A 27379-nucleotide genomic window follows, 5' to 3' on the forward strand; every position below is an offset into this window, starting at 1 on the left:
AGTCGGAGACTGCGCGCGTGCGTGCGTCGCAATTATTTCTCTGGACTGGTTCGCTGTCTTTTTGTCAGTCTGCACAACTTTTGAGTTGTCCTTTACAAAAACACAAATCACGTGCTCCCTTTTCCACGTGAAGATTGTGTCGTGACGTTCAAGTGCGTCCGATAGTGTGCGTGTTTTTGTGCACGTGTGCGTGTGCGCGCGTGTCGTCCGTTTGTGCAAAATGGTGAGCATCGGGTCTTAAGTCAAGAAAAGAAAACGAAGCGCTCTCACACGCATGTTTTGTGTTTAGGAAATGATGAAATGTCGCATTGTGTGCGTGTGCGTGTGCGTGTGTGTGTGTTCGGAGTGAACGATGACTTGCATTTCTAATATCATGGCCATATGAGAATTTTGCTCTAAAAGTATGGGCTGATATTTGTGCCACTAGAAACTGAATATTTGAATTGAAGACTGAATTATTGAATTATTAATTATTCAATAATTCAGTCTTCAATTCAAATATTCAGTTTCTAGTGGCACAAATATCAGCCCATATAAAAGTTGTCATCACGTTAATGAGAGTAAAACGGGGACACGTGTTAGCGCGTTCACACGCGCTAAGCTAACGCTAGTTTTCAACTGACTTACAATTTTTTTTTAATTAATTAATCAATTAATTAATTTTTGACTTTTTCACGTTCTTTTTTTTAATGAATTTATTAATATATTTGTGTTTTACTTTCTCACTTTCTTGATCCTTTTCAAAATCCCCACGCATGAAAACAAACGCGATGCACGCGTCTTGACGATTTTGGGATGTTTTGGCTGCCGTCGTATGTCGTGTGTGACAAAGCGTCAGACGGCTTGACTTTAGTTTATGTCTCTGAACTTTGAGTGCGCACACACACACACACACACACACATTTGCTTGAAAAGTATCCAAATCAAACAACATCCGTGAAAATTTGTCAAGCGGTCCGAAATTAAGAGGAGGAATTTGTGGGCCGCCAATTTTTTATGAATCGAGCCGGAGGGTCGAGGCCGGAGGGCAGGGGACTGGCCGGCAAAAAAGGGTCAAGTGCCCGGCCCTTTTTATTTTGGGTGATTTCAAAAGTGCACGTCCACGTTTCCGCGTGACGTTCAAAGATCCGTTTTTCTCGACGTGATCGTTGTCGTCTGCGTTTGGGTTTGTGCCGGCACATTTATTTTGTCAAAATATTTTGTAAGGTTCAACCCGTCTTTCATATTCATTCATGTGTCCGCATTGTCCTTTTTGGTTTGGGTGTTTAGTCTCTTGTTTTTCTTTCGTTCACGCTTATTGCGTCCGCCAGAGTTCCTTTAACCACGCCCTCGTGTCGACCAATCAGCTCCCTGCGAGCGTCCTCGTCGTCGCGTCAATTTCTTTCGATTTACTTCTGCGGTTCCGTTCACTTCTTGTGGCTTCGTTGTCTGCTGTTTTCTTTCTTTTCTGTATTTTGTTGCTCGTACTTTTGTGTTTTGTTCACGCCAAGTTCAGAGTTTTCTTTTTTTTTTTTCCCTTTTCATTAAAAACGCCTTTAAGTTTCTTTTGCCTCACTTTGCTGCGTTTGGGCTTCTCAACCTGACATAATGCTTCGTTTGCCTTTACGTGCGTATTCGAGAATGCATCCGCGATTGTTTGTTAAAATAAAGATGAGTGGTAGAAAAGGACCTTGGGAGGAATCAATCGCAACTTTTAGGGAAAAATATCACAAGGGGATTTTTTTTTTATTTCCATCGTCGTGTCTGTGTACGATTTTGAGAGTTATGCCTTGTACCCCCAAAAAAATGCGCCACCTTCCTCGGAATTGCGGATGCGTTTGTGTCGTTGACGTCAGCGAATTTACTTCCTGTTCGTCGTTGCTTGCGAGTGGTCACGTGACACCTTCTTGTTGACATACTTGAGCCCACTAAGTACAAGTGTGTTGTCCTCCGACCAAACAAACGCTCCTTGTTGACATTCCTCCTGTCACTAATCACCACACTCACCTTGGACCAAATGGCGCGTGTGTGTGCGTGTGCGTGTGCGTGTGTGTGTGTGTTGACACAAATTTGCCTCATTCATGCCTCCAAGAACATTAAGCACTTCCTCATATTCACTTACTTTGTACTTTTGTGTGTGTGTGTTGACATACTAGCTGTCAGTGTTTTGTGTGACTCATACGTCCAAAAATAAAAACACAAAACGAGAACTCCCTCACTTGCACATATTTATACTAATGCACTGTAACGTGCGTGTGTGCGTGCGTGCGTGCGTGCGCTCTTCATGGAAAGCTCAAACACGCATGAATGGATCTCTCACACACGTACTTAAGTTGTTGGAGTTCTGACAAAGGAGAATGAGTCGCAGGGAGAATGTCAACACGCACACGCACACGCACACGCACACGCACACGTGATATGCACGCGTGTACTTCGAAGTACAAAGTAGTCCGTGCACAGGAGCGCGAATTTCCTATTTTTGTTGTTGGAGATTTGAATTAGTGACAGGAAGTGTGTCAACACACACGCACACGCACACGCACACGCAGCTGCAGGGACAAAGCTTGTGTCGCTTTTTGTTTTCAGGGTGAGTCGGAAGGTGCTCGTGTTACCTTCTTGTCTTCAAGTCATTTGTAACCCCCCCTCCCCCCTCCCCCCTCCCCCCGAGCACCATCATTAACAGCTAAAGTTACTTCCCCCCTCGCCCCCCTCCCTCGCATCAAAACACACTCACTGGTTCGTGTGTGCGTGTGCGCGCGTGCGTGTGTCAGTGTGAGCGTTCATGAGCCTTCGCCTTCAAATTGAACCTGATTAAAATGATCAATCTTTGCTTTTCGCCAAATGTCCTTGAAGCCATCAGCAGCCCCCCCCCCCCCTCATGACTATTCATGAGCGAATATGAATATTCATGAGCATGAAGACACGAAAGAAAGCGGCTGGTGACAGCGCCTCCTACTGGAGCACGTTGAACACAACGCAAGTTCACGCTTGGGTTTCAAATAAGCGATTACAAAACCTGTTAGGGTTTGAAATTGGGGTTCCAACCGAGGACTTTTGGAAGTCGGCTTTCCAGACGCTTTGGGTTTTAAACAATGGTCGCGTTCTAAACCCGCGATTAGGGGTTCCAATGACAGTTTTGTCACCGGATGACGGTTGCAAATTAGCAAAGCTTCCAATTAGGGTTTTCAACATTTGGGTTAAGGTTTCAAAATTGGCTTTCAGGCGACCATCACGCTTTCAAATTTGGATTGGAAGCAACGGTTAGCGTTTCCACGTAGTGGAGGTTTGGAACTTCCGATTTGGGTCTGAAGGCTTTCAAATGAGCCTTTGGAGCAAAGTGCCCATTCCGGGTGCTTGAAAGACGTCGGGGGAAGGCTTCGAGTGAGCTTGCCAAAAAGAGAGCGCCGCGACGCATCGCCGCTCGCGCGCGTGCGCACGCTGGCGACAATGAAGGGCAGCCGTCATCTCTCGTTTTGCTTTTCTTCTGTTTTGACGGCGTTAATCCCCCCGACACCTGCCGCGACACCATGACACGCACGCACACGCTCTACCCTGACTGTGACCACGCCCACTGAACCTCGCCTGGTCCTCGCCGTCCATCCCGTTAGCCGCGCCAAAAGCTAACGTCATCCTGAGCACGCCGCGAACCGCTAACGACGTCAGCGATCACGTTAGCGTCGTCACTCGCTGGAAAAAAAAGCCCAAATGAAACGGCGAGGAATGCGGGCCGCTCGAGACTTTTAGCGGCATGAAGTCACAAAGGTCACCAAGGTCACTTGGAGCTGTTGCGTAACGCCAGCGGAACAGCTTTCAAACGAGCATAAGAGTTTCACAAATTGGAATCACGGCTTCGAAATTGGAAATGAAGCTTTCCGGGCAGGGTTCCGCTTTCAAAACGACGATTCAACATTTGCAATTTGGGAGTCGATCCAGCTTGGGAATCGGCGCCGGCATTTTGATTTCAAGAAAGAAATTGAGGCCAAGGTTTCAAATGGGTTCGGGTCGCCATCGACGCGCGTGTGTGCATGTCTGTTGCGCACGCGTTTGCATCGGTCGCCAGCGGCGTCAATTTGCATTATTCGCCGCGGTCCGACAGACTTTTCGGCTCTTATTTTAGCGGCACGCCAACTTCCTGTCGGACACGCTCGGCGCCGAGCTCATCTGTGGCAGGCGTGAAAGGAAATGAAAACGCAAAGTGCTTTTATTTTGAAAGTGGCCGACGGCTCGCCACTTCCTGACTGCCCCGCCCACATGCGAATCGCCAGCAAACCCAAAACTAAAACGCAATCTTGAAAAACGGCACTTGGAAACGCCAACCCGGGTTTCAAACTCGACTTTCCAACCCTAACGCTACTTTGAAATTCGGATTGGAAACGCCAACCCGATTTTGAAAGTTTCAAAGCCCCCTTTGAAACCCGAACCCAAGTTTCAAAGGCGACGTTGAAACCCAAATTGAAAACCGCAACCCTCACCCGAGGTGCCTTCGAATCCATTTTTGAGAATCGTCCTTTCTGGTTGTGAGTCGCAGCTCAAGTACGAATGCGTTTCGGAAAAGAACGACGACGATGACGATGAAGATGATGACGACAATTCTGAAGATGAAAATGCTGATGAAGATGACGATGATGATGATGAGGAGGCGTACCATCATACGCACAGGCGTACGTTTTTAGCGTGTGCGTGTGTTCCGTGTGTCTGGCGCGCTTTGATTGACAGCCAAGTGACAAAAGATGCACAGGAGAGATTTTTTCCGATTTTTTTTTGCGTGCTGTCAGCCGCTCACATCCGAAGCGCGTTAAGCATCTCGAGCGCCGCTAATGCATCAGCCCTCTGCCCCCCGTGCACCAAAATGCGAGAGTGATCTGAATAGTCGGCGCATTGTGATGCGGCGGCAATAACGATGAGGAAGACGAGGAAGAAAAGCAAAAAAATTGAGCCGATAATGACGGCGGGAAATAGCGAAACATGTTTAGCGGGACAAAAAAGGACGACGCCTGACGAGGACTCACAAACGTCCCAATCGTCGGCGTTTCGGCCGGCGCCAGACTGACACGCACCGTCATCATCATCATCATCATCTTCACGCGCCAGACACACAATCCAAAGTTAGAAGATGGCAGCCTGACCGACATCATCATTCACGATGACGATGACGACGATGTCATCCATTTTGCCGTCGCGTTTGTGTCGTTTGCTAAACGGAACAACATCCAGCTTTTGACAACATATTCAACAATTCACTCATTCATCCATTCAATCTTCATTCATTTCATCATTTTTCATGTGTCCATGTTGGGAATAATTCCCATTCCTATTTACTCATTCGTTCTTTTTTGGGGGTGGGGTCTGATGCAACTTTGCTACCATGATGCGGATATGTTCAATCCTTTATCATTCATTTTTTTAAATCATCCATTCATTTGTGGTTTTGCACTCAGCTTAGTTGTGTGTGTGTATCGTTGTTTTTTGTTTTTTTGTTTTTTTTAGCCGCGTGTGTATGTTTCTTGCCTATGTGCGAGTCTGTTTTGGTGTGTGCGCTTCCCCGCCAGAGGCCTCCGTCCCCTCAGCCCGGGGTCTGGAGACGGTTGCCGTGGAAACGATGCCGGAGGCTGCGCACCCGCCGCTGATTGACAGGCTGGCGCTCCCGCTGTTTAATGTTGCCGACTGACAAAAACGCAGCATCGTCTTCATCGTCTTCATCGCCTCAGTCGGCGTGGTCTTTATCGACGACTACGCTGACGCATTTGTGACTCCATGAATGTTTGATTTCATACCGGGAAGCGCGCGTGTGATCGATCATTCTCAGGAACATTTGACACTTCACACACACACACGCGCACACACACGTGCGCCCAGCAAGACCGCTCATTGTTATACAGTACATGGACTGCTCCACGTTAGAACCCGTTTTCTCAGTTGGATTGCACCGGTGGTGTGTCGATTCATTGACAAATAATCGGTTATCAAAATAATCGATGATTATTAGAATCGGCGAATCGGTTTGAGACCAATTTCCAATTTCAGCCTCGCAAAAAAAAAAAAAAAAAAAAGATTTTCAGATCAGTGTCGATCTCCACAAAAGCAGACCTCGTTCTCGCTTATGTTTTACCGATATCAAACGCAAACGTCTTGGACGATGTGATTTGAGATCAGGTGATTGTCTTCTTGTCCTGTGCTGCCGCCACACCGGCATGTAGCCGCCGGTCATCGCTTCACGGATGCCTTTGACGAGCTTTGCGGAGAAACTCACCTCTTGGTTCCACTCATCCCGCCGTGCTCAACCGGATTGGGCGGCTCTATTCAAAAGTGGGCGGTCCAAAGCCAGACTTGAGCCGTGGTCTAATGACACAACTCACGCAGCCAAACAGGTCGGCCGAAAAGTCCCCAAAAAAAAGAAAGAAAGAAGAATTACCTTCCACGCGACGATATTCTATATCATGTCGAACTGATCGAAATGAAACCAAATTCTGAAAAAAGATTCTATTTGATCATTTTGTATCAAGATTTTTTTCCCGTTTTTAGCGGCTAATGTGGCTGAAGGCTAACGAGCAAGCGTCTTGTACAGTCCAACAAAAATGACTGTTGTTGTTGTTTGTTTTTACATGTTTGTGTTGTAACAAAAGCAGCAGCCCGCCTCTCCCAAAGCATCATGGGAAACACGCGCACACACACAAAGACAGACGCACAACGATACACAACAAGACCAGCTCACTCTGTGTGTGTGTGCGTGTGTGCGGCAGCGTGTGAAAATTCACACAGTCGCACAAACAACAGTGGCAAGATATAATATGGCGTTGAGGGTATTGAGGGTGTGGATGTGTGATTTAGGGGGAGTGGGAAAGCGCGCCGCCACGCCGCCTCTGGTGGATTCGATCATCAAGCGTAGCCCAAGACGCGCACTCGCAAACACATGCGCGCAGTTATTAGCGGCAGCTGGGACTTAAAAAGTCGACGCCACCTGTCCTCATCCTTGTGTCACACTGATTAACACGCACACACACGCGCACACACACGCACACACTCAACTCGTGCATAACAAACACATTCCACTTGTCAAAAAAAAAAAACATCTAATCTGGACGACAATGTCTTTATGTGACCTAATTGGCTAAGTGGCTAACACGCTACACGGCTAATTGGCTATTATCTGCAGTAGTTAAGTTGCTCAGAAGTTAGGTGGAAAAGTGGCGGATATACTCGGTAGCTAAAGTGACTTGGAAGCTCGTTGGCTGACTAGCTTACATGCGACATGGCTAACTTGCTAATATGTTGTAGATTTTTAAGTTGCTGAGAATTAAGGTGCCAAAGTGACTAAGATGCTAGGTGGCTAAGTTGCTAAAGATGGTGAAGTTGTAACAATTTTTGGTGTCTAAGTGGCCGAGATGCTCGATGGCATCGAAATCCAGTTTCGGGCATGACCTTGGTCAAAAAGAGTCGATGACCTGGTTCGGCATCCGTTGTGACGTCGACGTCTTCCTGCTTGCTACGCACCATCTCAAATATGGCGTCCAGACCCAAATTCCACCGACACACCGATGAATTTCAGCAGAGCCGACGCAACGAAGAGACGGCAAGCGCAAGATGTCCGCGGATCGCTAAGCTGGAAAGCGGTTGCAACATTTGAAATAAATATCTTGAATAATTGCAGCATGAGACCGTTCAGTTGGCTAAGTGGTGAAATTGTGAAGATTCCAAATTGCATGTTCAAATTGCGTGCTAGTTGTGCTCCACGACATCCACTCAGATCACAATTTAGTGAGGTGTGTTGGTGTTTGCGTCGCTAGCTGTATGGGACAGGACAGGACAGGACAGGCATACACGGAGCATGTTAAATAATAAATGACATGTGAGTGGTCGCCATTGCTAATGGGCTAATTAGTCGTAGCTCACATTAGCGGATATCGGACACTTGGCTCCTCAATGCTAACTTTGACGTCTGGGGCCCACTCGGTAGGGGTGGGGGTGGGCCTTTTGGGGGAGGGAGGTGGGGGGGGACTGTCATTTTCTGCTCCGTTGGCATGGAGGAGAAAGGGGGGTGCAAAGGGCCCGGCGGGTTGCGAGGGGGGCAGAAGCGGGTGAACAAGTGGAAGTCTTTTCAGGTATCAAAGCATCCAAAGCGGAGCGGAAAGTGTTTTGGTAGCAAGGAGCTGAGGGGGCGGGGCTAAAACAGGTGAGGCTTTGTTTTGGGTGGGGAGATCCTATCCGGATGGAGATCCTGTCAGGACCAGTTTTTCCCACCGCTGGCCACCAGGAGGATCGCTTTACGAAAACGAGACTCACTGACGCCCGTGACAGAAAGCGACAGGCGTGAAGCGTGCGTGTGCGCGTGCACGAGTGCTAAGATTCAAGGTGGCTAATGGCTAATTCGTTAGCTCGGTGGTGAAGATACCGGCTAGCAACAGTAAGTGGCAAAGATGCGAGGCAGCAAAGCGCTTGTGAGCGTTTGTTTGCTTACAATGGAAACCGACTCGCAAAACTTGACCAACTTTTCACCTTGTGACTGGCCAGCAACTCAAACTGTCTTTCGGTACCTGAGTCGCCAAGATGCTGAGCGGCTGAGGTACAGTATATGCCGGCTAACATGCTAGGTGGCTAAGCGCCTAAGAGGCTGGCCAAAGAACTCAAATGCTAAGGAGCGAAACTTGAGAAATGGAGCAAAACCACCGACGGTTTGCTTTTTTAAGAGGCAATCATTTTAGATTGCAAGGATATTAGAAGGTTACGTGGCCAAAATGTTAGGCAGCTAAGTGGCTCAATTTCCAGCAAAAAGCAAAGAGACTCGCGAGCTACGTCGTGAAGACGATGACGGTTTCATTTGTTTGGATGCTCGCAGGTTCAACGGTCGCTCGAGCATTCTGGGCAGCAAAGCGGCAAAGATGTCGTGCGGCTAACGTCAAGAGGCGAAGCGACTTGGTGGCTAGCATGTCCGGACACGCCACCACCAACCACCGGGGTTACGATTCTGGGGTAGCAAAGTGGTTCTGACACCAGTTGGACATTGCTCAGTGGCTAAAAATGGAGGCGCTGCCCACGTTGCTGCTGTTAAAATGATTTGCATGAAAACAAAAACAATGAGAAATGTTCCAAATATTGAGAAAATAAAGGATTGCGCAACTCGCTCAAGTCGCCTTCTGATTGGCGGGCAAACCAGGAAGTCCAACTCGTTTTCACTCCGATTTTAAGAGCATCCCAGCCCTGCGACTTTGCGTCATGTGACCGGTTGTCGCCATCAGCCCTTTTTTTTTTACTCCAAATCTCAGTTCAGAGGTCAAAGTTGAAGCCGAGCCCTCGTTAGGGCATTAAAGCGGTCGGACGCGGCGTCAAGCGGCTTCTGCACTTCCTGTCTGGATGGGCCGCCCCGCCCCTTCAACATGTTGAGGGCCGCAAAGCAGACCCCCACAACGTAGCCCTCAATGGACAAGCCCAAGCCGCCCAACATTGCTGTCTCAAAAACAGGACATAAAAAAATGGAATATTTGAACGAAGAAATCAACAACCCAAAGAAGTTTCAAAAGTTTCTGAACATTTTTACTGACACATTTTGGCAAATGACCTTTAAACAAATTAATTTTAACCAACAAAAAACATGTTTTCCTTCAACTGTGTCGGCATGGTCCCAAAACGGACACAAAAGATGAAGAATAAAAAGTCAACTATTGAAACAAAACAACTTGAAATAAACCAAAAAAAAAAAATCAACACTGCAGAGTGTTCACAAAACAAAGTTGAAGAATGATTCAAGAAAACGAGAAAGCGAAAACGAGGAGAGGCAAATGCAATGAGCATAAAAAAAAAGTGAATAGGAGGAAAATGGAAGAAAAGTGAAAGTGGATAGAAAAGGTGGGAAATAAGCAAGAAGAGGCAAATGCGGGGGGGGGGGGGGGCGGGGGGGTGAAACAAAAGCTGGAAAAAGAGTGGAAAAGAAAATGAGGGGAAATGATCAAAAGTGAAGAGGAAGGAAAAGAAGTGGTTTGGAAAAAAAAAGAAAAGTTAAGTCAAAAAAGCAATTCGAAAAGAATTCCAAAGAGCAGCAAAGATGTTGTCGTTTTGATTTCTTTGAATGAAGAAAGGAGAGAAAAAGGAGGAGGTTGGAAGGTTTGCGGATGTCCGCTTGCGAGTTGAAGGAGGCGCTGAGCGAACTCAGCGGAGCGCGTCCGTCCACTTTGGGACAAGTCAGCATGAGAACAAGTTGAAGGAAATGTTGTTGAGTTTGCTCATTGGGGGGGGGCGAGGAGGAGTCGAAGGAGGAAGGAGGAGGAAGGAAGGAGCAGGAGGGAGCAGCGGCTGAGGCTCCGCAGCAGCAGCACAACTTTGCACTTGGACAAAAGGATTAGTTGAGTTTGTTTAACCCGACAGCTGCTTTTGACGAACTCATTAAAAACATTTTTCACGAGCCGTCGACTGTTTGCACACACGCACACGTACGTGCACGTGCACACACGCATTCTTCTTCCTGGTTCAACATTCTTCGAAAACACGAGAACATTTTTGTGGCATTTCATCTTGAGTCACTTTTGACTGTTTCGTTTTTCTCGTTAGCATTCTGCTAACTAGCTTCTTTGTTAGCATTCTGGCGCTGTTCTTTTGACCCGCATGGCCACACAAATCTTTGCCACGATTTCCCTTCATTTGAGACAAAATGTGGGAAACGTCCAATCCTGACACGAATTTCCATTCATTCATTCATTGGTTCCGCCTGCGATTGGCTGGTGACCAATCCAGGGCGGAGCCTCTCTCTTTCAAATTAGGCCAAACATTCGCGTTCGCATTTTGTCAGACTGCCAACTTTCAATTGACAATTCAATTCACGACTTGGCAACTTGTTCTTCCTTTGTGAAAAAATAAACGGCAAACATTTTTTCCTGCAAATACACACAAAAAAAAAAGGGATCGACGTGGTGTACTTTATTTTTTTTTTGTTCTCCTGCGTGACATACACGATCCCGAACATGCATTCCATGCCGACGTCATGTGATTTTGGACCTGGAAACATTTGGCAACTTTTAAAGGCTTTTGTGACTAAATGTGACAAAAAGGACGCGAGAAACAATCGTCATACGTCAGCGTTTGTGATCCTAAAATCAAAATCAATCATCAACGAAAATATTATTGTTGTTGTCGCTCAGTCATTTTGTCTTGCAAATATTTGTTGCTGTTGTTTTTCTTGTTTTGATGTGGCAGAACACACATGACATGAAATCAAAAACAAGCTTTGCATCCATTCATTTGAATTCCACCGAAGTGGACACTGATGATCTGCGCACAAAGACAAGGACGCACGCACACGCGCACACGCACACACGCACACACAAACAACAACAACAACTGGTCACTGCATGCCGATGATTTTCTAGCGCTCAGGCAACCCCAAAAAATCGCAGCAGGACTGAAAAGGCCTCAAATGTTCACTTTCAGTGGAAATTGTTGCGCAAAACAAACAAACAAATACAAGTCAGCAAGGAAACGTCAATAAACAATCATGTCGTGTCAAAAACTAAACGTTCGTTTTTAGCTAAGAATCAACTAAACACAATATTTGATGATTGAAAAGTGGCCGAGTAAAAGGAATCAATTGACGAAGAGGAAAATTCAAACTCAAAGTCGTTCTGGCCAAAAGTTCAGCAGGAGGCCACCAAGTAGCACCGCGACATTTCAACTCCGAGATTTAACACGTGACACCACCGGCGAGCGCCTCGGCCACCTTCACACCCAACACTTATTGCAATATTTATTATGTACCGAAAGAAATGGAACATTTTTATGATTCAATGAAAGAAGTACAGAAGTACTTTTTTTTTCATGCGGCAAAATAGGCGAGCTCACGATGTTCTCAACGAATTTCTTGTAATCCCCCGAGATCATTTTCAACTATTGGGTGGATATGCACCTTTCAATTTGCATGAAACTAGGCAAATTTAAAAAAAAAAATACAATTCCATTGAAAATGAGAAAAAGATTTTGCGATATGCATATTGCATAGCTTATCTTTTTCGATATATTATGCGGCTCATATCACTATATTTGCAAAAAACACACACACACACGCGCGCGCGTTCGCATGGCTAAAGTATTGTTAATAAATACAATCCTGACGTCATCCAGCAAGTTAAGTGGAGCAAATACTTCTTTCAAACAAATAAAAAGGAATGAATTGACCTTTTTAGGAACTCATATCAATGTTCGAGTCAACCTTAAAACATTTTATCCTGGACTGTTTATTTTCGGTCCCGAAATATGTCTTGCTAAATGATGTCACAAAAAAGAAAATACAAATAAAAGATGAATATTTGCTCTTAATTCAGAAATGAGAGAGACCATCACGAGGTTGGAGCTATAAAAATATCTTTTTTTTAAAGCAATATTTTTTTAATTATATATCAAAAGTGATTTACTGTCCAAAGAAACAAACTATTTATCGTCATTTTTTTACATTTGACGCTAATAAAAATAACTGCACATTTTGGATTTGTACCCCCCCCCCCAAACAAACAAACTGTGGAAGGCACAAATAAAAGGAGACTTTTTTTCACTTTCTAATTATTTGGATTGCAGCTCAAAATGCAAAGAACAACAACGACAAACCCAACTTGTTCTGATCGTCCGCTTTTGAATTGGTTCCATTTGACACCCGCTCGACGGAACCGCGCGCGCACACACGCACACACACGAAGGCCAGGAAAGCAAGAAAATTCAAGCCGGTTCGACACATGACCCAAAAGTGGATGACGACGACGGCGACGATGATGAAGACGAAGATGGGCACTGCTAGGTAGAAAACATCTCGTTTCATTAGAATATTTTTTCAATAAAAAATAAATAATCATTGCATAAATACATTTTTTTGCAAAGCCGAAATGAACCCAAATTTTTTTTTAAAAAGACGCACTCGCGCCTTTACATTAAAAATGTGTCGATAATTTTCCTTTTTAATTTCATTCAAAAGCGACAAAAAGAAGGAATCATTCAATATTTGTCAGCAGCCACCCAAATGATTTTTTGCTACGTTTCCACATTTCATTGAAATACCAACAAGAAGAAATATGTTTGATCATTTGTGGAACGGAGAAAACATTTTCATGGAATAAAAAAAAAACTTGATTGCCCAAAAGTTTTGCATGAATTTGACAATTTTTCGTAATAGTTTTGTGTATTGTATTCCATAGTTTCTATTTCTTCCTCCCTTTGAACGCCGTTTCGAGGTCTTCACTGGCTCTCGTTTCAGATTACATCAGACATTACATTTGGTGACTTTTATGTTCAAATTATTTTTACGTTTTAGTTGTCCGCCCCAAATGAAAAGAAACGTTAAAAAAGAATTTGAAAGGAAAATTAACAAAAATGAAATAGCACATTCAGCAATAATAATAAGTTTTGTTTTCCGAACGAGCAGAATTGTATTTTTTTTTTTTTGAGGGGGGGGGGGTTAAGTTGTGTTAAGCCACACAAAATGTCTTTTTTTTTCCAAATAAGTGTTTAGTAGAAAATGGATGCAGAATAATTCCAGAAGAAGAAACTAAATCTACTATTGGATTTTATTTTCAAGCTCAGAACAAACTATGTTGACATCAATAACAATATGAATTTATTAACAAAATAAAAAGAACACACTGACTTTTTTTTTGTTTACATAAAGAAACCATTTCGGCCATAGACAAAAAAACAACAAAGAACACGCTGACGTCATCACCCGACCCAAATGCCCTTGTTCGTTTTTTTTTTGTGTGTGTGTTTTTGAGAGGAACATGCTGATATAAACACGCACAGGCACGCACGCACGCACACTGCTCCTACGCGTGCAACTCACAAAAAAAAAAACGGAAGCCGCGTGACACACTTTGATGTGCCGCTAACCTACATACGTGGACGCGCAATATTTAAAAGCTAAAAAAAAGAAAACATGCGCGTGCACATCAGCCGCAAAAAGAAAAATTGACAGAAAAGTTGATCAAGTTCAGCTAGCTTTTATTTCGTCAAGACTGCAACATTTTTCCCTCCTCCTCACTCTTGTATTTTTTGTTTTGAGGTCAAAGCGACACAAGTAGAAAAAGAAGAAAAAGAAGAGCAGCAGAATATTTTTGGGGGGGGCATTAGAATACGAGCAGACATGTTGGCAACAAAAAAGAAAAGACGAACAAGCGGGTTCGTGCCAGTCATTCAACTTGTTTTACATTTCTTCAGTCAGAGATTTAAAAGTAAGAAAGAAAGAAAGAAATCAGCGTCACGTTAATACTGAAACATGTTCAAGTGTAAATGTCGACTAACAAAAAAAAATAAAAATCTAACATTCTAGTCGACGTGACACGCGCACGCAATATATACACACACAAGTCCAGAACACCAAGAATAATATTAAGAATAACAATAATAATAATAATAATAATAATAATGATAATAAAAAATACCAGGAAATTTCCTGTTTTTTTTTTTCCTTGTTCTAAACTTTAAATTCTTTTTGTGAAATGTTCCACTTACAGTTGCGGAGTTTACCCGTCGTCGGTTCCGTTAGTGGATGAGCGGGTTCGGCGCGGAGGCCTGGTTCTGGTGCGTGAAATAGTCGGACAGGCCGGCAGAGAGTCCGGATGAGAAGGCCGGCAGAGAAGCGCCGATGGGCGGCCTCAGGGAGTCACACGAGGCGGCCTGCGGCGAACCGGAGGCCGGGGCCCTGACGGCCTGAACACCGCCGCCTCCTCCGCTGCCGCCGCCGGCCGCGCCGCCGCCGCCCGGCGCGCTCACCGGGACGTGCGGGAAGAAGTAGCTGGTCTGGCCGGCCAGCAGGTTGACCGAGCACGGGTTGAGCGAGTACGTGGTCCCGGAGCAGGGCACCGACAGGCCGCAGGGCACCGCCGAGGCCGCCAGCGCCGCGGCCGTCAGATGGTGCGTGGCGTACGGCAGCTCTCCGCCGACTAGCCGCTCCATGCCCAGTTGGACGTTGGACGGCGGCGAGAACGGGTGTCCGGCGCCGTGGACGTTCTGGCCCAGCACGGCTCCGTACGACATGGGGTGGGCCGGGTAGGCCGCCGCGGCCGCCGCCGCCGCCGCCGCCGCTGCCGCCGCCGCCGCCGAGGCCCCGCTGTAGCCCACGGCGGCGCCCGCCCTCGGGTGGTGCAGCGACAGGAAGGGCGACACGGGCCAGTAGAGCGAGCCGGCCCGCTCCATGAAGGTGAGGCCGGAGGTGAGGCGCGCTCCTCGCTTGAAGGCCAGCTTGGCCCGGGAGGTGGTGGAGCGCCGGCGGAGCTTGCCGGTGGTGCCGCCGATGAAGACGTCGTCGCTGCTCGGGTCCAGCATCCAGTAGTTGCCCTTGCCCGGGTCGTCGTAGTGGCGCGGCACCTTGACGAAGCACTTGTTGAGCGACAGGTTGTGGCGGATGGAGTTCTGCCAGCCTTGCTTGTTCTCCCGGTAGTAGGGAAAGTTCTTCATGATGAATTCGTAGATGCCGTTGAGCGTGAGCCGCTTCTCCGGGCTCTGTCGGATCGCCATCATGATGAGCGCGTTGTATGAGAACGGCGGCTTCTCGAACTTTCCGCCCTTCTTCTCGGCCTCCTTGCCGCCGCCGCCGATGCAAGCGTCGCCGCCGGCGGCCGCAACCACGGCCGCGTTCGCTTCGTCTTTGCTCTCCTTCTTGTCTTCCGGCTTCTCCGCCGCGGCCGACGCCGCCTCGGGGGCGTCCTGGCCGCCGATTGAGGCTTCGGGAGCCGGTGGGTCGCTCTTGCCTTCCGCTTTGCCGGCGTCCTGCTGGGCGGCGGCGGCGGCTGGCTTGAGCTCGTTGTTCTGGTGCTGCTGCTGGTGGTGGTGGTGGTGGTTCTGGACGGGATGGTGATGGTGGTGGTGGTTGTTGTTGTTGTTGTTGTGCAAGTGATGGTGGTGGTGGCCGTGGTTGTGGTTGTGGTTGTCGCTCTGCACGGCCTCCGGAACCAGGCTGTGAATGGTGAAGGACGACTTGGGGATCATTTTGAGCTCTTTGCGCTCGCCCATGTCCAACATCACCGAACGGAGTCGGAAGTGTGCCGCCGAGCCGATCGACAGCGCGGCAAAGGGAGGAAGGAGGCAAGGAACCAAGGAAGGGGGGTTGGATGGAGAAGAAGGAAAGTGTAGTCCAACAAACTATTTCATGTTCGCTTTGGGGAGAAAAAGGCAAACACACGCACACGTACACACGCGGCGTGTACAAGCACACGTACACACGCGGCACGTCCACGCACACACACGCGCAAGCATACAAGGATAGGAGACAGATAGCAGCAATTAATTAGCGAGCCGCAGCGGCGCGACACATTGGTTGGCTCTTCCTGCTCGTCGGCCAATCAGCGCCGCGTGAGCTCCAGCGCGCAGCCAATCGCTTCGCGCTGGCACGCTGTCGCGCACGCGCACGCTGAAAGAAGTTGCCGCCCAGCGCGAGCGCGACGAGGCCAAGTGGTTGCGAGGCTTTCGTTGCCATTCGCGACGTGTCTGCTTCAGCCGCAGGAAATTGGGGGGGGATGCTTGCATGCAGAAGTTATTGCACACAATCGTGACGCCGCATGGACTGTGACGTCACCGCGGTTATGCTGTTACGTTGAAAGAAACTGACCGCCAGAATGTCCTGTCATTTCTTACAGTGGCGAAAACAAACGTCATCTTTCCTCAACGCGCACAACGCGCGCTGTACGCGCAAACAAACGCACACGTCTTTGAACCACTTTGTCACGTTTGATATGATACAATATTGGTTTAGAATTATTTAAATGGGGAGTAATCTAACTGCATTCCCCCAAAAAAAAATAATTACAAACTATGAAATGTACTCGAGTGCCAAAGTAGAAATTGTTTTTTACTGTCAATGGAAGGAATATGTACTGATTCAACTGCTTAAGTAAAAGTAAGGAGCGTATTAAAGGTACTAAAGTAAAAAGTCACAATCAATTGTTATGGTTAGCTCCTTTACTTAAGTAAAAAGTATAAAAGTACAAACTGAAATGCACTCGAGGACAGAAGAAAAAAAATGTTACTGTCAGTAGAAAGGTAAAAAGCACAAACTGAAAATTGTAATCATCCATCCATTCGTTATCTATACTGCTTCTCCTCACGCGGGTCGCGGGGGGGTACTGGAGCCTATCCCAGCTAACTTCAGGCAGTAGGCGGAGCTACACCCTGAATTGGTTGCCAGCCAATTGCAGGGCGCACAAAGACAAACAAACAACGGCGCTCTATTTAGAGTGTTCGATCAACATAGCGTGCATGTTTTTAGAATGTGGGAAGAAACCGCAGTACCCGAACAAAATCCACACAAGGCACGAGGAGAACATGACAACTCCAGACAGGAAGGAACCCACGACCTCTGAACTGTGAGGCGGACATGCTAACCAGTTGATCAGCGACCTGCCCAAATGTAATCAGGTTAGTAAATAAATAAATAAAAACTAACAACAAGGATATATTTTTGTATTTATTTGCTAGCACGATTGCACTTGCCGTGACCGCTTCCTGCTTCTTATTTGTCAACTTCCTGTTTCGCGCCGCTCGTTCCACCTTAAACGTTCCCCCACCGACTCTTAAGGCGGCCTGAGGTGTAACGTCCCCCCAGAGCGCCTCAAGGGTTGCGCGTCGCCACGGCAACAGACGCACAGACGATGACAAGAAACGTGAACATTTCCTGAAGATGACCTTTGAACCGTAGCAGGATGTCCCTCATTAAGTGCTCGCACGTGACGAGGCCGCTGTCACTCACCGAACGCTGTCAAGTGTTCTGCAAGGAGTTGAACAAGGACAGTTCAATCGGTGTCGTGGTTCAGTGAAGGATGTAATCCAGTCTTTGTTTCAGATCTTTTCATGAAAGGATTCATTTTCAGTCTTTGTGCGGAGAGTTTACCTTTGAAATCTTGATCTTCAGTCCTTAAGACTTCATTTTTTAGACCACAAAAACATGTCAAGTCTTTGCGCTTACGGATTCGAGTTAAATTTTCAGTTTTCAAGTGAATTTTAAGTCCTTGTAAGAAGTCACTGCTAAAGCTTGAATTGAAAACTTCTTTTCCAATTTAAAATCACTGTCCAGTTTAGGACTCAAGTTCAAGACTGTTGCCTTTGGATAAGGAGACACCGGACCCACGTCAGCAGGATGGAAAATGCAAGGGCCACTGGGATCAAACACCGTAACTTGTGTTTTCTTTTCATTGAAATTCAAGAAATTTATTGCCATTCCGGCTTTGATTTCCTCTCGTCCTCTCGACCAGACAAAAGTGGCCTCGGTCAGGAACAGCCCAGCATAATCTGACGGTCTTCCACAGCAGTGGCAGGAAATAACATGTTTCCTTCAGATGGAACCCAAAGGCAGCAGACACAACAGCAGAGGCCCCAACATTGAACCCTGTGGAACACCGAATGACAGTGGAGCAGTGCGCGACTTGGAGCGACCGAGCCGAACGCAAAAAGTTATGTAGATTCGAGCACGAGTAACAAGAGTCCAAGCTGTAGAAACTTTTCAAAGGAAGAATCTGAGCAAATAGGCTGAAGGGGGTTGAAGTACCAAAAAGATAGCACACTTGGCTTGTGATGGTTTGCTAAATGTTCTCTTTTGTAGCTACACCACATTTGACCTGAAACTTGTCTTTTTTTCACTTGCAAATAGATATAATCAATCAGAAATATGATCACTCTTGAGCCTGATTTGAACAAGATTTGAAAAGTCATTTAAAAAGTCCTTATCATATATATATATATATATATATATATAATATCCATCCATTTTCTGTACCGCTTCTCCTCACTAGGGTCACGGGAGCCTATCCCCGATATCTTCGGGCAGTAGGCAGGGTCGCATCCTGAACTGGTACATATATATATATATATATATATATTTTTTTCTTTTTTTTTTTTTTCTGTGTCTCAAGGGAGCTTTTACAGTTGCTAGACAGTTGTGATAGCCAATCAGATCACGAGCTGATGACAGTAAGGCCTTCTCGCTGGCCTTCCGCTGAAGGAGATGAACGCGTCTCGCGATTGGATACTCACTCGTGAGGGGGCAGCGCGATGCGGAATCAACACACCAGAAAGTCATAAGTGGGGACCATTTGGAAATCTAAAATATATTCTTGCTTTTTTCAAGCACAATGGCCAAAGGAAGGAAAAGTGTGGATTTAATTGCAGATACACTTGCAAGGCCATTTTCAAGACGGACCCTTCGAGAGACGCTAGGTCGTCCGGCATAAGCGTCTTTCTGTTCATTATTTCTCCAGCCGTGGTGTCATAAATGATAGCAATAAGAGGGGGATTCATTCAATTTGGACTAAGTAGTGTGAAATGCACGACCCGCCACTGTTATGAAATGCGCTGTATAAATAAAGTTGTCTTGTATTGGTGTCATGCCATTTTGATGAATTTAATTGCGGTGCAGGCAGATTCCAAGCTCTGCTGGTATGTGTGGTGGATGTCGTGGTATTTCATTCATAAATATGACAAGTGTGGATCGATCCTCTGCAGAAATCAATTTATTGAACTCACATCATGACTATTTTCGTCACCTTCATGATTTATTAAAACACCCCACTGGTCAGCTGTGTTCATGTTGCCAACGACGCAAACGCCCCATTTCAAACTGTCCGTCTCTGAAAACACCAAAATTAAGAAAACCTCACCCTGACTTGTGCTGTGCACGAAAATGGAGCCCTTCGTGTTAAATCTTTGCGTCAAAATATTTGCGTGGCATTCAAGTTTCACCTTTGTGGTGTTTTTTTTTTCAGTCAGGTCAAACACCTGCGTGAAGTTTGGATGCCAAAGTCCTTTTCCGGGCGTCTTCTTTCCACTTTTGGTGTCCTTTCAAGTAAGGCAATTGCGCCCACCAGCGGCCAAAACAAGAACAACTTCAAGATGTCGCGAATACTCGACGTTCACATAAATGGAAAATATTCATCAACGAAGGTTTACAGACGTAAACCTATTCATTTTTTTTCCAAGCTTGATTCTTATTACTGTGAAGTACAAATAATCTTGTTTGTGTCGTTTTTTTTTTATATATTAAAAAAAGAGGGAAGGAATCACATTTAAATTGGTTTGTATTTCAGAGGTAGAGATGTAGGGTCTTTGTTTAAAGTAATTATCAAACGCAAGTATGTTTGCGTTGCTTACCAGACTTCCCCCAGGAGCCTTTACAAAGGGCGACACTGACATCTTGTGGCTACAATGTAAACTACACCCTCAACAAGTTGCCAATGAATGACATTGCAATGATGACACAAAAGTGGTGAAAAAAAAATCAGGCTATGATGTCAGAACATGGACAATGACGTCATCAAACGGGATAGCGGCATGTGAGACAGTGACTGTGATTGACAGGCGTGTTCCCTTGGCCCCACCCATCTTAGTTGGTGATAGCGACAAGGCAAATAACGGGCGTCACTAAGTTTGTCCTGGTTTATTCATTGAATTTTAATTTATGAAGTAATTGAATTAATATGCATTAGAAATTAATGCAAATTTTTATGTGTTTTATGAAGGATAGGTTAAAAAACAAGTCACAAAAACGCAGGGCAACTACCATAGTGCATTTTGTGGCGCTGAGCCACAAAGGAACCTAAAATGTGGCAAAGGCTTCATCTGGGTTAGCGTCGGAGAGATCTACTTTCTGGCAAAGAACTTCCGGAAGGCAGCCATCTTGGTTTTGCCGTCACTGTCGATAGATGTTGGCGGAGGAGGAGCCACCAAAGAAGATGGGACACGGCGGTCCGGTTCTGCGCCTTTTGATTGACAACCAACAAACACGCTAACATGTTAGCATGCTAACACATCCTCCTCCTCATTGATTTGCCGTTAGCTTGTGGCTAATTTTAGCAGTCTGACCTTCGCAGAGGGCCTCGCCCCCCCGTGGGTAGCGGTGTGCGCGGTAGTACGTGTGGGGGGGTTTGGGGGGAGCCCGACCCTCTGAGGGCTTTTGTCCTTCCAGGCACTCATGTGTGGAATGCCTGGGAGGTAAAATACAAAGAAAAAGCACAACAGTTGGAGCAGACATGAAATTAGAATGTCAATTCGACGGATGGGTCATGTAGGAGCGTGTTGTCACCCTGAGTGGTTCGAGGCGGGGTCCGAAAGGTCGATAGGGTCCGAGTGGGCGGTGCTGTGCGGACTTTGACACTGGAGCATCTTTAACCACAGCTGCAGGAGGTCCCGAGTGGACGCCGCAAACACAAACTGAGAACCGTCGTCCAGTCTAAACACACGCACACAAGTGCACACAGAGAAAGTTGAAAACCGATGCGTGCACGCCTGTAGCGGTGGTGGTTTGTGGGGGACTGACATGATGGTGAACGTGTTGTCTTTGCTCCTGAATTGAGCGTTTTCTCTGCAGACGGCGCCCCTCAAGATGACAGGAGGCCACCTGGAGGCGCCCTGAGGAACACCGACACGTGTCAACATCCTGTTAGCGGCAACATTGCTAGCCACACTAAACTACTGGCTTGGACCAGGATTGGACTTCAAATTTGGGTCAGGGCAGGGCAGGGTTCGGGATTCAAACAAAGATAAGGTTGTCATGTAACATCCGTTGTTAGGGTGCCAGGATTTCAGGCCTGGGTTAGGGTATAAAGGAGCGCGTATTAGGGTTAGGGTTTCAAAATCAAGGTGTCATGCGAGAGTTACGGTTCCAAATTGCGCTTTAAGACAGGGTTAGGGCTTCAAATTAGGTTTTGAAGCCAGGGATAGGTTTGAAGGGAAGTTTTAAAATAAAGGCTTCAAGCCTTCATTTTCACCTGCTTGGCAGCTTCTTGGTCCTTGAACAAACTCAGCGAGTCTTCCTTCAGCACTGCAAACACCTCGTCCCAGTAGTCCCGCCCCTGGCACACCAGCAGCCAATCAAACGCAGGGTCCAGGGTGCCAACCAATCAGAAATCACATGCATGACAGGCCCTTACCTTAGCTCCATCTCCTCCTCCACCACGCTTCAATTTGATCTCCAGAGTTCCCTCCAGCATCGTGGTCGTTGCCTCGGAAAAATTCATCTTGAGCGATGCGTCTCCATGGCAACCCAAATTCTGACTCACCTCAGTTTCAGCTTCTTCTTTTTCAGGAGGCCGCTGACCAGAATCCTGTAGCTGGAGGTGTTTGCTGGTCCTAGGACTGAGGAGCTCTCTGAGTGGCCGAGGGGAACCGGGTGGGAGGGAAGGCCCCTCCTGGTGGACCGGGAACTCACTGCGCTGACTCCACGCCGGAGGAGTCACACTGGGTTTGGGCGCCAAAGGAGGCTTGACTGAGGGACGAAGAGAGGAGGCGCGAGGAGGAGGAGAAGTTGTCGGTGTATGTGGGACCCAAGGCTTGGTGTTCTCCTCGACCAGATCCTCCTGGTCAGATCTGCAAGATGGACTTGAGGAAGTTGTGGAGGAGGCACTGGAGAAAATGTGTGGAGCTTTGTGATCAGTTGTCTTCTGGATGGATGAAACTTTTGGGTCCAGCAGCTCCTCCTTGTCGGATCTGACTGTTGGACCCGAGGAGGTACTGAAAGAGGTGCTGGTCTCAGCAACTTTGGATGAGGAGATCCATGAAGGTTTCAGATCAGATGCCATTTGGAGGGACGAAACTCTGCCAAGATGTCTTCTCTCTCGTTGCTCCTTGTTGTCAGATCTGCCTGGTGGACTGAAGGTGCCGGTGTCCTCCTCCACCTCTTCCTCCTGGTCAGAACTTCCAGACCCACTGGTGAAGGTTCTGGAGGAGTTGCTGGTCTCACTAACACGGGAGAAAGGAGAAATCATTGGTGGTTTTGGCTCAGATTCCTTTTGAAAGTAAATAATTCTGGCAGAAAGTCTTCTTTCCGGGAACTCCTCATCATCTGATATGCGAGGTGGAGTGGAGGTGCTCGTGTTCTCCACCACTTTCCTCGGGTCGGATCTCCAAGACCAACTGGAGTAGGAACAGGTCTCTCTGACTCGAAAGGAAGAAGCGATACCCAGAGTTTTTACATCAGTCACTTTCTGAGGGGATGGAACTCTGGTCGGTGGATCTCTGTCAATGAGCTTCTTCTGGTCAGATCTGCGAGTCGCACAGGAGGTGCTGGTGTCCTCCTCCACCACCTCCTCCTGCTCAGAACTGCCAGACTCACTGGAGGAATTTCTGCAGGAGGAGGAGTAGTGCTCCGGACTTTTGGCTGGTGAACTTCTCTCGAGGGGCTCCTCGTGGTTGGCTTTGCGAGGTGGTCCGGAGGCGATGTTGTCACCCCCCACCACATACTCCTGGCCAGTTGTGCGAGGTGAGGTGCTGCTCTCGCTGTCTCGATGGGAGGAGGAGATCCTCGGAGTCTCGAGATCATTCGCCGTCTGTAGAGATGCAACACTGGCAGGAGGAGTTCTCTCAGGGAGCCCCTCATGGTTAGAACCGCGAGATGTTCTGGAGGTGCCGGTGTCCTCAATCACCTCTTCCTGGTCAAATCTGCGAGGCCATCTGGAGGATGATCTGTGGGAGAAGCTGGTCCCATTGACTTTGGAAATGGAGGAGATCCCTGGAGTTTTTAGATCCGATGTTTTTGGGCTGTATGACACTCTAGTAGGTTGTCTTGCATCCGACAGCTTCTCCTCATCAGATCTGAGAGTCCGACCGAAGGAGGTGCTGAAGAGGGTGCCGCTCTCGCTGACTCCAGATGAGGTGGTTATCTGTGGGGTCTTGAGACCAGACACCTTCCTGATGAATGAGACTTTGGCCAGCGGGCGTCTCTCCAGGACCCCCTTGTCCCCGTTTCCAAGGAGACCAAGGCTTCTATCTCCCTGGGAAGAGAAGAGGGAGCAAGTAGAGAGAAATTGTGATGTTTCTTCCCTGTGATGTGAGGAACAAACCTGGGTGGTCTTCTTTTGCAGGGCGTCAAAGTGTTGGCTTTGCGCCATGATCATGGCTTCCAGGTCCTCCTGCCTCTTCAGGAGGTCAACCACGTCTGACACAGATTCCTAGTTGAGGAGCGCAAGACGCATAAGACATGAAGCAGATAGTGCTGGACTCTGGTCATGAGACTCACGCCGTAGTGGGCGGCGCTCAGGGAGTCCTCGTAAGAGGTGAGCCAGCGCTCGGCCTGGTCCAGATCCTTCTGGAGGAGCTTCAGCTCCAGGTCGTCCTCATACACACGATGCGTGTCCTCCCACATGTTCAACACCAAATGCTCAAGATCCTCCAGCTCGCGCACACGCTCCTCCACCTTCCGAGTTTCAAACCAGGGTTCGGCTTTTTAGAACCGACATGAGTGTTCAAATTGGGTTAAGGCTTTCAAATTTGCCACTTACCTCTTTGGCCATACACTTTCCAACCTGAAGGAGGCGGCGACCTTGGCTCTTGATTTCCTGAGCATTGTGGGCGTGTCTCTCCAGGTGGACTCGGTATTCTCGGTGCCTCCTCAGATTCTGATCCGCTTCGCAGCCATCGCCGCTCGGACCTTCGCCCCTCACTGCAACCAGCATCTCTCGCAGCCACGTCCTGCGCACACACTCAAAAAGTTGAACAAACTCCAGAAAAAAATAAGACAAAGCCACAAGACGGTCTTATCGTCTTCATCTTTTAGAACCTTTATCTGTAGCTTTAAGACAAAAATAAAATCAAGTGGCATCTTTTCCTGAAGAATTATTTGTCATCAAAGGAGAATCAAGTTTGTTTTTTTTAAGGGAAAAAGTCACCCCGGCTGTTTCTTTTGTTCTCAGAAGACTCCAATTTTTTTTCTTGAAGAATAATCCTTCAAAGATTACGATTTTTTATCCAAACTAAATATGTCTACGCTTGCAAAGATTTTGAATTTTGCTTGGAAAATTCCAGAGCTGGGCAGTCTGTCCCCAGGGCCGGAACGGTCCGGCCCTCTGGCCCAGCCGGACGCCCGTTTTTGGGGCGCAGTGTGGGGGTCTGACAAAATTGATAAAAAAGGGCCGGAGGTGGATTTTAGTCCGGCCCATGAATCGGCCCCGGTGCATGTGATGTGTTCGCGAGGCGGCTAAAAGGTCACCTCAACCTACTCGGCGAATTGGGCTGCGGGGGACGTCAATTTAAAATATATTCGGACATTTTTATGGTCGAGGCTGGAACGGCACCGAGCTCGGGCCGGAGGCCGGGCGTTTGACTGGCAAAAAATGCTAACGTGTCCATCTCAGGAAAATGGGATTTTTTTTTTTTTCATAAAATGATCATCTTATTCTGACAAATGACATCTTTCAAATAGTTTTGGGGCGTTGGAAAAACATGGAAATGTTCTTCCCAAAGTACAACGTTTTATCTTGACAGCATAGAAACAGAAATGAAAAAAAAACACATTCGCAAAAACTAAGACGTATTTTGTGTGTATGAAAAAAAATATCTTCTTGACATTTTATTGCAATCAAAAGTCGCAATCTGATGAGAATAAGCATTTTGTTTTAAAAAAAAAGTCATATTGATTTTTATTTTGTGAGATTTGCACTTTTTGTCAAATCACATTGCAACAAAAAAGAAAAAAAAATGCAGCCTCAACAACAACAAACATTTTCTGTTTTTGTTTCTTGGTTTGGGAGTTTAGTCTCTTGTTTTTCTTCGTGTTCCTTTGTGTGTCTCTCGTTAACACTTATTGCGTCCGCCAGAGTTCCTTTAACCACGCCCTCGTGTCGACCAATCAGCTCCCTGCGAGCGTCTTCGTTGTCTCGTCAATTTCTTTCTATTTAGTTCCTCGGTTCCGTTCACTTCTTGTGACTTCGTTGTCTGCTGTCAAGCGTCAGGCGTCCGTTCCTCAGCGACTTTCCGTTTTTCGTATTCCACGTCTCACTTTTAGTCCTAGTCAGGTCCAAGTCATTTTGGAGTGTTTGTTTGTGACTTTCATCCTGTTTAGTATTTTGGATTTTCCTAGTTGCTTGTTGGCCTTTTAGTTTTCTTTTGGAAAAGGAAACTTTTCTTTTTGTATTTTTTTTGGGGGGGGGGTTAAAAGCACTTGCTGCATTTGGGTCCTCCTCACCCTCCTTCAAAACCTGACACGTATAAAACAGCTTTTTTTTTTTTATTTGTTTATTCATTTAACACAAATCGCTTCGTAAATAAAAGAGAAGAGGAATAAAAAGATGATGAGAATAAAGTTGCATTTTGGCAAGAAAACAAGTCAGTAAAGTTGACTAAAATGAAACTGTATGTTGTTGGAAACATAAAAAAACAAAAAAAAATTGACAATCATAAAGTCGAATTTTTTGTTTCAAGAAAAAAAGTTGCAATCTTTACTTAAAAAAAAAAAGGCGCGCTTTGTCGGAAGTCGTTAAAATTGACAAAACTGAGGCTGTGCCTCGGTGGGGATAAAAACGGTAATTTGTCTGATATACATCAAGAAATAAATCCAATATGGTCCAGCTGCAGCCACAAATGTTAAAAACGGGAACGCCCCCTCACACCAAGGGCCACTGTTTGGTGTCGCCTGTTTTCTATGGCATTAGATTTATGCCACAATTCCGTAAGCGTAATGTCAAATACCTCAAACACAATCGATAGAAGGGTCTTCCGCATTCGAACACACTCGTCTGATTGTTTTGGTCATAATTAAAAAAAAATGTTTTTCAAATATTTTTGATTGGCTTAACGTTATTGTCCTTTTAGTTCTTCAATAAAATGTGTTTCTAATCAAAAATCACCTCTCGGAGTTGAGCACCTTGTTTTTTATTGTGTTGAAAACTATTCATGACATTGTTTTATTTTTTCTTGGAAAAATATGAATTGGTTCTCAAAACATATATATATATATATATATATATATATATTGTTTTTTTTTTTTTGAAGATTGTCACTCGATTTTCTACTTTTTCTAGTTCCATCCGAGGTGGTTTCAGTATGTTTGGTTGGTGTTGGGATAGGGAGGATGTCTTGGGACTCAAACCTACATGAGCTCGCCGCTGAGGGCCAAGAACTTGTGCACGTCCTGGGCCCGAGCCAGCGCAGCACGGCGCCGCTCGGCCTTGTCCTGGACGGCGGCCCAGCACGACTGAAGATCGTCCAGCTTGCGAGTCACCGAGCCGCCAGAAGTGGCAAAACCCTCACGCAGAACGCCGCCCGCCTCCCTCAAGCAGTTCACCTCGCCGGAAATGAGAACCAGGTCTCTCTGAGGACAAGGAACACGGTTGGAAAATCAAATTCAAATTGCAAACAGACGTTGTGGTTTCGAGTTGCAAACAAGCGATTGAATTTCAAATGATGAAGATTCTCCAGAAAAGTTGAAGCAATCCAAACACAGTTTCAAATTAGATTAAGGATTACAATTTAGGTTTGCAAATCAGGGTTAGGGTTTCAAGATAAGGTTAGCGTATCAAATTCGAGTTTCAAGACAGATTTGGAGTTTCAAGGGAAGGATGGGATTTCAAATTCAAGTTTCGAATTAGGGTTTGGATTTCAAGTTTCAGTGACAAGTTCCGTTCAGCGCATTGATATCAAGTTGCAGAACAGGGTCGGAGCTTCAAGTTGGGTTTTAAAATTA

The 27379-nt window shown here is 46.5% G+C and overlaps 2 protein-coding genes across 2 annotated transcripts in view; both read right to left on the minus strand.

Annotated features, from left to right (window-relative positions):
• Positions 1 to 13497: 13497 nt before the first annotated feature.
• On the minus strand, positions 13498 to 16206 carry foxg1a (forkhead box G1a). Its single transcript, XM_088303741.1, has one exon. It carries the CDS (start codon positions 15958 to 15960, stop codon positions 14482 to 14484), a length of 1479 nt encoding a protein of 492 aa, XP_088159867.1. The 5' UTR covers positions 15961 to 16206; the 3' UTR covers positions 13498 to 14481.
• Positions 16207 to 20537: 4331 nt separating this feature from the next.
• sptbn5 (spectrin, beta, non-erythrocytic 5) overlaps positions 20538 to 27379 on the minus strand; it is a 41617-nt gene continuing 34775 nt past the window's right edge. The window contains exons 70-79 of the mRNA XM_088305379.1: positions 26790 to 27007; positions 24201 to 24390; positions 23939 to 24115; positions 23763 to 23870; positions 21855 to 23693; positions 21693 to 21776; positions 21242 to 21333; positions 21008 to 21154; positions 20788 to 20909; positions 20538 to 20684 (exon numbers count right to left, since the gene is read on the minus strand). Of these exons, the coding sequence (XP_088161505.1) occupies positions 20566 to 20684; positions 20788 to 20909; positions 21008 to 21154; positions 21242 to 21333; positions 21693 to 21776; positions 21855 to 23693; positions 23763 to 23870; positions 23939 to 24115; positions 24201 to 24390; positions 26790 to 27007 (3096 nt within the window). The 3' untranslated portion in view covers positions 20538 to 20565. The remainder of the gene's footprint in view (positions 20685 to 20787; positions 20910 to 21007; positions 21155 to 21241; positions 21334 to 21692; positions 21777 to 21854; positions 23694 to 23762; positions 23871 to 23938; positions 24116 to 24200; positions 24391 to 26789; positions 27008 to 27379) is intronic.

Source organism: Idiotropiscis lumnitzeri, chromosome 1, assembly GCF_059441095.1.
Source record: "Idiotropiscis lumnitzeri isolate Australia: NSW breed Sydney's pygmy pipehorse chromosome 1, RoL_Ilum_1.0, whole genome shotgun sequence".
Classification (NCBI taxonomy): domain Eukaryota; kingdom Metazoa; phylum Chordata; class Actinopteri; order Syngnathiformes; family Syngnathidae; genus Idiotropiscis; species Idiotropiscis lumnitzeri.